At 35.2% G+C, this 11,465-nt stretch overlaps 1 protein-coding gene across 2 annotated transcripts in view; it reads right to left on the bottom strand.

The window, feature by feature from the left end:
* w (eye pigment precursor family transporter white) overlaps positions 1 to 9,567 on the bottom strand; it is a 47,711-nt gene extending 38,144 nt beyond the window's left edge. For both annotated transcript variants that reach the window (XM_076470166.1, XM_076470165.1), the window contains exons 1-3: positions 9,118 to 9,567; positions 6,717 to 6,808; positions 5,398 to 5,632 (exon numbers count right to left, since the gene is read on the bottom strand). In XM_076470166.1, the coding sequence (XP_076326281.1) occupies positions 5,398 to 5,632; positions 6,717 to 6,806 (325 nt within the window). In that variant the 5' untranslated portion in view covers positions 6,807 to 6,808; positions 9,118 to 9,567. The remainder of the gene's footprint in view (positions 1 to 5,397; positions 5,633 to 6,716; positions 6,809 to 9,117) is intronic.
* Positions 9,568 to 11,465: the final 1,898 nt, after the last annotated feature.

Below are 11,465 nucleotides of genomic sequence, written 5' to 3' on the forward strand. Positions count from 1 at the left end.
ATGCATTACGTTGAAACAAAAGTAATAAAACACATTTGATGAGATTTTATTTGATTACGAACGAAATAATAATATATCAGTTTCAATGATAACTACAAGAAAGACTATAGAACGAGTTCTCTGTGATATACCCATCATGGATATCGAAACTAAATTTTTAGTACTATAAGCTCTCTTGACTTTCCGTTGAGCAACGAAAGGTCAACAGATTTTTACGTGTTTATTTTTGTTAAGTATAAAACTAAACAGTTGGCTCTCTGTGCTCTGCCTACAGTGGCAATTGAAACCTAATTTTTAGCATTATAAGCCCTCTGACTTTCCGCTGAAGCACCAAAAGCTACATAAAGAAATGTAATGAATTAACTGAAAACACATCATAATCCTAGTGCTAATTTCTACCTACTAAACCTGGGTTGAAAGTAAAAGTCTATCGTTGGAATACTATCATTATACACTTTTATAATTTTTTCCATAAGGGACTAGAATGTCCATAAGGGACTAGAATGTGGTTCCCAACCTTTTTTATGCCCCGCACCCCAAAAAAAGTTGTAATATGTTCTCGCACCCTTCATAGTAATTATTTATTTAAGAATAAAGGTGAAAGTGGCCAAAACAAATCTTATCTCGCACCCCTGGTTGGGAACCACTGGACCAGATTAAGAATGTAATAGGCATATAGTAATGTCTTATGACAAGTAAATTTGTGTGTATATAAATATATATGTAGGTGATCTTCAAAAATAATTTTAGTTTTGTAGGATATATATTAATTCAAAGAATTTTTCACAAGTCAATAATATGGCATTAACTTGGCGCCTCTAGTGGCTTTATGGAAGGCAGCTAGTCATCACCTCCCATCGCCAACTCTTGGGCTTCTCTTTTACCAACGAATAGTGGGATCGACCGTAACATTATAACGCTCTCACGGCTGAAAGGGTGAGCATGTGACTCTCAGATTACGAGTCGAACGTCTTAACCCACCTGGCCCTGCCGGGCCCGCAGAAGATCTGTAACGATAAAATAAGGGTTTTGATATTTATGATAGGCGCAGTACAGATAGCTCATGGTGTAGATTTATCCTTAACAGCAAATAAACAAATATTAACTGTATTTTCGATTATATTATAACTACGCCAGCTAATATCGGTCAGTGTAAATTTTTCAGTGTTAAACGTTCTGTATTCATTAATGACGTATTCGTTTACTTAGTTATCAAATTCTTTTTCTTCTTTTGCTTTGGCCTCTGGTTGGAAATGACTGTCTACACGACTTGCGATAGGTGCTGAATACAACACTTAACTGTTGACGAAGAAAACACACGAACTTTACCCCAATCTGGATGATAGCTGTGGAATTATACGTGTAACCCGATAATATTTCACTAGTCTGTTTGTTTTGAATTTCACGCATAGCTACGCGAGAGCTATCTGCACTACCCGTCCCTAATTCAGCAGTGTAAGGCTATAGGGAAGGCAGCAAGTCACTACTACTCACTGCTAACTCTTGAACTACTCTTTTACCAACGAACATGGGATTGACCGTAACATTATAATGCCCCCACGGCTGAAAGAGCATGTTTAGTGTGACGATGATTCGACCTGCGACCCTCACATTAGGAGTCAAACGCCTTAAGAATCTGGTCAATATTTAACTAGAATGAATAAGCAAATACTAAGAAATATGACAAGAAATTCTTGACGGTAATGTTAGAATTTATTAAATTGATATCGCTGTGAGTGACGATGTTTTAAAAGTAAGATTACTGTTTTTGTGGGTCATATATAAATTTGAGGATGCTTAACGTTAGAATCCGGGGTTTCCGCTGGCTGTGTGATAAGTTATCCGATGATGATCAAAAGGTTAGGATCAACTAAACATTTGTTGAATGTACTTATAGTTGTAGAAGGCTACAGTTATTTATAAGATCTTATCTTCATGATTGGTGAGGAAAGAGTGGCGATCTCTATTGTCATCCGTCACCTTACGTGTTAACGTGTTCTTACGTGTTCACATTATTATTTTAGTGCTGTGTGTACTAAAAACTACTTCAATAACTAGTTAATTCTGAATTTCGTACAAAGCTACTCGAGGGCTATCTGCACTAACCGTCCCTAATTTAGCAGTGTAAGACTAAAGGGAAGGCAGCTAGTCATCACCATCCACCGTCAACTCTTGGGCTACTCTTTCACCAACGAATAGTGGGATTGATCATCACATTATAACGCCTCTACAGCTGAAAGGGCGAGTATGTGTGGTGTGACGGGGATTCAAACCCGCGACCCTCAGATTACGAGTCGAGTGCCTTAACCATCTGGCCGTGTCGGGTCTACTTTAATAAAATAAACAAGGAAGTCAAGCTTAGAACAAGATGTACTATAGAAAACAAATTAAATACAAAACAACGTATCTTCACGTAATGAAGTAATAATGTATAAATTTAATGACAATTATGTTATTTCTCTGTTAAAAAAAATTAAATGAAAAACTATTTTTTCATTCTAAAAATAAAAACTGAATGCTAGAAAGTTAAAAAAAATGTTTTCTGTAAAAAACCCAAACTGATAGTTGTAAAGCACCACCTATGTTATAAATTGTTTGGCAGGTGATTGTTTCAAATTTAAAGTCTGACGTAACGGTTAATTACGAAAGATCGTGTTTTCTTTGAGAATGTTAGACATAAAAGTTTATTACTTAGTTCTTGTTAAGTTTTGTTCATTAATTTTGACTGTAAGATTGTGAAAGTGTTACAACTTTAATGGTTAGTTTTTCACTTCTCGCCAAAAGTTGCACAATGGACTGTATACGTTGCGCCTAACGCGGTAATGGATCCCAGAATGTTAGTGTTAAAACACCGAAAGTTTACACCTGAGTCACTGAAAAGTTAATTGCTCATTATTAATAGACACGTGCAATATTTCTGTTAGAGTAAGGCATAGATCAGGTAATAACATATTTTTAATTTTCTACCACAAAATAAACAAACTACTTAAATTATGTGCTATCAATCTAAGTAATCATTCGAGGGTTTAAGTTTGCTACCAGTCTCGAGTGGTTTAATGTGATGTACGTTTGCTGGATAGTGTTTCGTCTGACACACACAAACAAATCGTTAAAAGGTCAAAGAAGTTCATACATTTTACTTGATCACAGATGCAGACTACACTTGAATGTTATAAATTTGTGTAAAATAGAAGTGTTAACCTCAGGTTAAAGAGATTAGGATAACAAAAACAGGTTCATTAACCCGTACGGTTATATTTTGATACAAGAGTCAAATATTAGCCAGGCAGCAAGGCACTACTTATACGTGGATAACACCAGCTGCTTCTGCACACACAGGTCATGCAAGATCAAAGTATCACATTCTACATATAAATAGCGTTATCTTCTGCTTCCTTGTTCCCTCTAACCATTTAAATATAAATATAAAAGGAATGATCAGTTTATTTTCAGTGACGAATTGTTGAGTTTAAAGTTTCAAAATTTTAAAACTCTCAGATTACGTTTTTTTATTTAATATAAAAAAACTCCACAAGAGGGATGGTCATTATCCTGCAAAGATTAAGTGTGATGGTCAACAGAGAACAGTTAAAGATGTCATATATAAATATAAACCAGAGAACAGGTAAAGATATCATGTTGTCCACACGGTACAAGTAACGTGATGTCAATGCCCTGTACAAAAATGTACAGGCCTCAATAACCTGTATTAACAGGTTGGAAACTGAGATTTTATTTTCAATGCCCAGTTGGGATTTCACGAGCTTCAGACGAATCGTCAATCTCCTAAAGATAATTCAAATGTAGTAAAATATAATTCATCACAGGCGAGAGATTTTACGGCAGGAAGTAGGAAATCAACAGGTTTATATAAAAAAGTTGATAATAAACCCAGACAACCTATGTTTTTCGTTGACCCTAAGCCTTGTCGCTAACAGCCGGGTTTCGGTACTCATACTGGGTATAGCGCAGATAGCTTTGTACTTAACAATAAATACACAAACATCCTATATGTAATATAAACGGCAGAATATACATTTCTTTTTTAAATCTTATCTTGAAAGTTGGATCAGAGGTTAGGCGGATGGTTCGAAGTTTGTGTCACGATTCGTATTTTCAGATCTGAGGGTGGTTCAGGAGTGACAGTTAGTCCCATTTGCTCTTAAACTGGAAATAACCTTTGTGGCGGCAGGTGTTGTTGACTAGCTACCTTTCTGACTGGTAGTTCAAAGTTAGGTCGACTGTATCTGAATTCTAGGGGTCTCTGATTTGTTCGCTTTGTCTACATGGCTCATAAAGCGCCTTTCAGGTTAAAACTTCCACTAATCATATTCACAACTTTAAATTAAACACATTTTTAGTAACGTACAGTAGGTCTAATCTTACACTACCCTCCTAGTTCTTATTTGTAAAAATCTAGCAAGCTTTAATACGTCACTGTACTGTATTTTGGAAGCAGTTCATGTCAGGTTACTATACTTTGGACAAATAATATCTTTATATGTTAGCAATAATCACACGTAAATAAAATGTTCAAATATTAATTTTCGTTTTGAAGATTAAGTGTGATGGTCAACAGAGAACAGTTAAAGATGTCATATATAAATATAAACCAGAGAACAGGTAAAGATATCATGTATCATCTTTAGTGTAAGTGTATGTGACTTGTTGGTGATAAATTCCAACAATAAGCGGACAGCACAAAATTCATTTTTTTTAAATAATATTTTCAGAACAAGTCAAAGATATGTACAAAACTTTGTTACACTATTGGTTAACGCAGTTGTATCCAGAGCTTTAAATAGTTGTCTCTTTTTTTCATCAAAGTCCACACAGACGAGTTCAGTAGCTTTAGAACACCTCTTTTAGAAGACAAATCATTTTCCTCTATTTATGTTATTAGAATACAAGCTAAAAACGTGCTTTTAAAATTACCCATTACGTCTAAACCGATACGCAGTTTAACTTGACTTTTAACTTTTATATTAATTTTCATTAATTTAACTTATATTCATTAAGTTGGTTGCCGATATATAAATACTGCGCGATTGAGGCCTAGAAATGTTTACAAACAACGAAACATTATGATGTAACAATACTTACTTAAACTAACAAGAAAAAAATGAAATAGTTCAAGTAACGTGACGTCAATTCTAGATTGAACTAATAACAAACGATTCGTCAACAGTTACATAAGCAAAGTTGCCATAACTATCATTTATAAAAATAACTCATTTTAACACTCACACGCTATACACTAAATAACAATTAAACTTAAAATTAACACTTGTGTGCACAGATATAAAACAAGACTGAAAAAACAAATAGTTGAAATAAATTACGTGTTTCTTATATGCAACTGGAAACGAAGTACAAATGAAGGTAAAATATACTTACCATTTTGAAGAATTTGTTTAGTTTGACTGGACGGTGACAAAGATCTAAAATAATTCCGCCAACTCCACTCTTTCTTTTCCGGTACAAAAACATCCAGGTTCTGCCAGGACAAGCTGACACCATCCAGTCTACTCTGTGTCCGTTCCAGAACCCCTTTTGGTCTGTAAAGGTCGTATCCTTCCGTCGACAGCTGGTCAATGGTTCCTTCATCTCCACAAGAGGGATGGTCATTATCCTGCAAAGAAAGTTACGTTTGTTTGTTTTAAAGCATAAAACGACATAATAGGTTATTAAGACTGTCCATCTCGGATGTCAATACCTTACCGTTAGCATAATAAACCCTCAGAGCTACCACTGAGTCAATTACCATAGTCATAGTAAGTCTGATTTCATATCAATTCCCTGTAATCAGAATTTAATACTAATGGTCATTCCAACTGTCATGCTTTCATGCTCAAACTATTAATTATAACAACCTAAAGAAATCTTGTAGAGAAACAAGACACGGTGTGGATATTAATTATAACAACCTAAAGAAATCTTGTAGAGAAACAAGACACGGTGTGGAGATTAATTATAACAACCTAAAGAAATCTTGTAGAGAAACAAGACACGGTGTGGAGATTAATTATAACAATCTAAAGCAATCTTGTAGAGAAACAAGAAACGGTGTTGAGATTAATTATAACAACCTAAAGAAATCTTGTTGAGAAACAAGACACGGTGTGGAGATTAATTATAACAACCTAAAGAAATCTTGTAGAGAAACAAGACACGGTGTGGATATTAATTATAACAACCTAAAGAAATCTTGTAGAGAAACAAGACACGGTGTGGAGATTAATTATAACAATCTAAAGAAATCTTGTAGAGAAACAAGACACGATGTGGAGATTAATTATAACAACCTAAATAAATCATTTAAGGAAAACAAAGCACGGTAAGATTACAAATGATGCCTGTTGTGTGTTATTCCAAGTGACGTGTATGGTGGAATGAGTCAAAGAGATTTATGTTGTAGAGTGTTACGCTCTTGCTGGAAGTGATTGGAGAAAATGTGATATAAAAATCCAATTTCGGAAATAAAGATGAAAAATTAAAAAGAGTAACATTTACTGTGTTTACTGAGGACCTGCTCTTCTCCTCATATTGATTATACACAGAAAATATCCAAAACTCGCTGGCATGTAGTTCTTTCATCTGTGTCCTTCAGGTATTCATTGTGCATTTATATATATATATACATTCCAATCAACAAACAAAAATTTACTGCAACGCAAACTTTAACATAATTGTTAACACCGGAGTAACAATCTTACGTTAGACTGGTGTTCTTGGTCAATGTCCTCGCAGTTTCGACTTTTGTCTTCTTCTGGCTTCAACAGAAACTGTTTATCTTCTTGTTGCATTCCTTTAAAACAAAATAAACAAGCGAATTTTACTCACTTGTCTTAAATGCATGTTATATAGCATTTCTCACAAAGAATAATGATTGGCTTTTAGAATTCAAGCTCAAAGCAACACAAAAGTCTACCTTCTGACAGATTGGAGTGTTTGTGTGTTTCTTTATAACAAAGCCACATTGTGCTATCTGCTGTGTCCACCGAAGGGAATCGGACCCATGATTTTAGCGTTGTAAATCCGTAGACTTACCGCTGTCCCAACAGGGGACGACAAAATAAAAAGAAGACAGTTGAATAAAAATAGCTACCGCCAACTCTTGTATGCTCGAAAAGTGGAACTTAAAAGTTACACCTCTGTTCAACCCATGTCTCCAAGCAGTGAGGAAAGAATTTTTTAAAGCAGTGGGACACGAAATACGAAATCCTTGAATTCACAGTCGCGGAAAACTATCCACTAGATCATGTCTGGAACAAAAGTTTATGTAAGACTCTAATAACTACAGGTGCCTCAAATAATAAAACGTTTTACGTAATAAATATAATAACCTAAAAATAGGCAACATATTTGTTGTAAAAGTGAGCTAAATACAAAATTAAATTGTGCACATAAACTGAATACAAGGTTAAACTGTGCACATAAACTGAATACAAGGTTAAACTGTGTACGTAAACTGAATACAAGGTTGAACTGTGCACATAAACTGAATACAAGGTTGAACTGTGCATATAAACTGAATACAAGGTTAAACTGTGCACATAAACTGAATACAAGGTTAAACTGTGCACATAAACTGAATACAAGGTTAAACTGTGCACATAAACTGAACTTAAACTGTGCACATAAACTGAATACAAGGTTAAACTGTGCACATAAACTGAATACAAGGTTAAACTGTGCACATAAACTGAATACAAGGTTAAACTGTGCACATAAACTGAATACAAGGTTAAACGTTGGAAATTCGGCCTTATTTAATTAATTTATGACCAATTTAACAAATAATAACATAATTTTTTTTCTCTGTTAGATTTTTTTATTATGGTTTGATTTTCCAAATTATAAATGGAACGATTTAAGCAGACGTAAAATTCATTATTTCAACCTCCGCTAGTACGGCGATAACTCTACGGATTTACAACGCTAACATCAGGGGTTCGATTCCCCTCGCTGGACTCAGCAGATAGCCCGATGTGGCTTTGCTATAAGAAAAACACATACGCAATCGTTTTATTCAGTAATAAAAATAATTTAGATGTATATAAAGTGTTAATTCTTACAAGCCTACGTTGTGTCCTATGTTTTATCGCGTTCTTCGTTGTATTTTTTCATACCAACGAAAACGAGAATTTTTGGAAAGTATTTGTTTGTTTTTAATTTTCGCGCAAAGCTACACAAGGGCTATCTGCGCTAGCCGTCCCTAATTTAGTAGTGTAATACTAGTGGAAAGGCAGCTATTCATCACCACCCACCGCCAACTCTTGGGGTACTATTTTACCAACGGATAGTGGGATTGGCCGTAACATTACAATGCCCTCACGGCTGAAAGGGCGAGCATGTTTGGTGCGACGGGAATTCGAACCCGCGACTCTTAGGTTACGAGTCGAACGCCTTAACACGCCTGGCCATGCTGGGCCTAAAGGAAAGTAAAATGCGTTTATCGATAACTGGTGTGTGTGTTTTTCTTATAGCAAAGCCACATCGGGCTATGATAAGTAAATGTCTCAGGTTGTTCATCAACTAACATACCTACAGTATGCTTCTTACCAACTTATCTGAAGAGACAAAACTAAATATAAAAAGTCGACGTTTACTTGGTTGCTGCGTAACGACTTGTAAAGTTTCTCGTACTACATTATATGTAGGATACTCCAAATAATCATGTCATTGCAGTTTAAAATAGTTTCTGACTTCAGATCGCTCTGACCAGTTGACCTCTCTACAACCCATAAGGGATTTCAAAACAACAACAAAAGAGGGTAAGAAATAAACCAAAATCACGTATAAATTATTTGACTGGCGGAAATAGCCATTGATGCTTGTTATATAACCTTAGAAATCCGCAGGGGATGGTATGCAACTGCACGTGATTAAACTGATCTATGTTCAAGGACGTCCAAGAGTGATTTTTTTTTATCCGAAATAAATAAATAAAACTAAACCATAACATTTTCTCGATGCTTGACGAGTCAGAATAAGTTAATAGAAAGTAATAAGTTTTTAGAAATTCACAGACTTATTGGACAGAACAGAAAATATCGGTAAAAACTTTATAAATAAAACATGCATCAGTATAATAAATATTAATCAGTTACTTACTTCTAAGCCTTGTCTTTCTCTTGCTACTTACTGTTAACTCAAGGTTCTATCAAGGCTAAAAGATAGAGGGGTGTTTTAATATTACGTATGAGGTCACGTGCCATCTTTCAGTCCAATAAAATGTCTCATTACTTCGTGAAGATTTTTTAACTTCTGAATGGGTGTTTTTTCCCTCTGTATTCTGTGTTGACAAAGATGCACGGCGGACACATTAATGAGGTCGGCTAATTTTTATTTCTGTGAGATGAACAATTTTCATATAAAACTGTGCTAAGGACTCTAAAACACACAGCCGTCTCAGATTTTGACCTGACAGACTCAGGCTAACAGCACCTACTGTCAACTCTTGGGCTACTCTTGTCTGTCCGATTAGCGAGATTTGACCATCATTTTTACAGCCCATCCATCGCTCTAAAGTGCACAGCGTGTTCTTGCGGTAAGGTACGCGTACCGTAAATCACCGGATTTACAGTTCAAGCACTCACACCACTAGGCCACTCCTTTCCTATTGTTATTCTGAACAACATTTGTAAGAAATCAGATGTTTGATGGTTCTTTGCATTGACTAGCTGCCTTCTCTCTAGTCCGTCACTTCAAAACTAGGGATAGCTCGCGCATATAGTCCAAGAGTAGCTTAACGCGAAATTAAACAAACAAACCGTATATTGTTGCTAAATATTAATAATACCAGATATTTCGAGATTAAAATTTATCAAAAGTACACTTAACTCTCTTAAGCTTAAATATAACAAATTTTATTTGTAACGTCTCAAAGTTGTCTTTTACATGAAGGATGTTTCTTTCTTTTGAATTTCGCACAAAATTACACGAGATTTGATTCTCGTCGGCGAACGAAACGCAGACACCCCATTGTGTAAGTCTGCGAGAATAGTCACATAACCTAGTTTAGCATTGTGAGATATGCGCAGGTATGCCATCGTGAATCTTTGCGCAAATTTTATAGTTATTATTTATGCTTGTTTATCCTATAGCAAAGGCACAACGGGCTGTCTGCTGAACCCACCGAGAGGAATCGAACCCCTGATTTTAGCGTTGTAAGTCCGTAGACTTACCGCTATACTAGCGGGGGGAATTATTTATGGAAACTAAAATTTTCATACGTTACAAATCTTACTAAGAAAGACAACAGTAAGGCTTTGACACCAGTCGCATATACGAGTATATATATATATATATATGATATTTTGATACTGAAGTGTTTTACAAAGTTAGCCACCAGAGTTCAACGTTCAATTATAAAATCTTATGTTAGATGTCAGCATCATTGCCCGAATATTTAAGTCTAAGGTTTTCGTTAAAACGAACAATTGCATATTTGAGGCCCTCGTAATCTGAGAGTTGAGGATTCGCCCTTTCAGTCGTGGAGTATTATTATGTGCAGTCAATCCCATTTTTCTTAGATAAAAGTTTGTTTTTGAATTTCGCGCAAAGTTACACGAGGGCTATCTACGCTAGCCGTCCCTAATTTAGCAGTGTACGACTAGAATGAAGGCAGATAGTCATCACCACCCACCACCAACTCTTGGACTACTCTTTTACCAACGAATAATAGGATGAACTGTAACATTATAACACCCACACGGCTGAAAGGGCGAGCATGTTTGGTGTGACGAGGATTCGAACCCGCGACCCTCAAATTACGAATCGAGTGCCTTAACCACCTGGCCATGCCAGGCCATGATAAAAGAGTAGTCCAAGAGTTGGCGGTAAGTGGTGATGACTAGCTACCTTCCCTCTAGTCTTACACTGGTAAATTAGGGATGGATAGCGCAAAGAGCCTTCTCGTAGCTTTGCGAAAAAAAAACAAAAAAACAACAAATTTCATCTTTGAAGTTGTGAACGTTTCAAGTAAATATATTCTGAAAAAGCCATGTTCTAACATTTAATATTATCAAGCTATTAAATGAACTGGATATGTTCGTTTTGATAATTTTTTGTGAACAGAGCTCGCAAACCAATACACATTCTTCATAATTGACTTTATTATGCAAACTTAACACAAAATATACTCAGTAATGTGTGAAATTTAACAGTATTCTTGCTTCAAGTTATGTAGTTCTGTGTGAAATTTAACAATATTCTTGCTATAGATTATATATTTAGATATTTAGCAAGGTACACGAACTTTTAAAACTTTCATTTCTACACTTTAGTTTATGGGATATTTGTCTAGAGTAATAGTAAAACGTTTTAAAGCATTGATTACTATTGATTACATTTTAATTTTGTTTATTGTTTATTATTATACTTTTGCTACAAAAATTGTTTTGTATTGTTAACTTAAAACATTTACTTTGGTCTTACTAAAATTTCTTACGTTGGCCGAA

This window comes from Tachypleus tridentatus, chromosome 12, assembly GCF_004210375.1.
Source record: "Tachypleus tridentatus isolate NWPU-2018 chromosome 12, ASM421037v1, whole genome shotgun sequence".
Taxonomy (NCBI): Eukaryota; Metazoa; Arthropoda; class Merostomata; order Xiphosura; family Limulidae; genus Tachypleus; species Tachypleus tridentatus.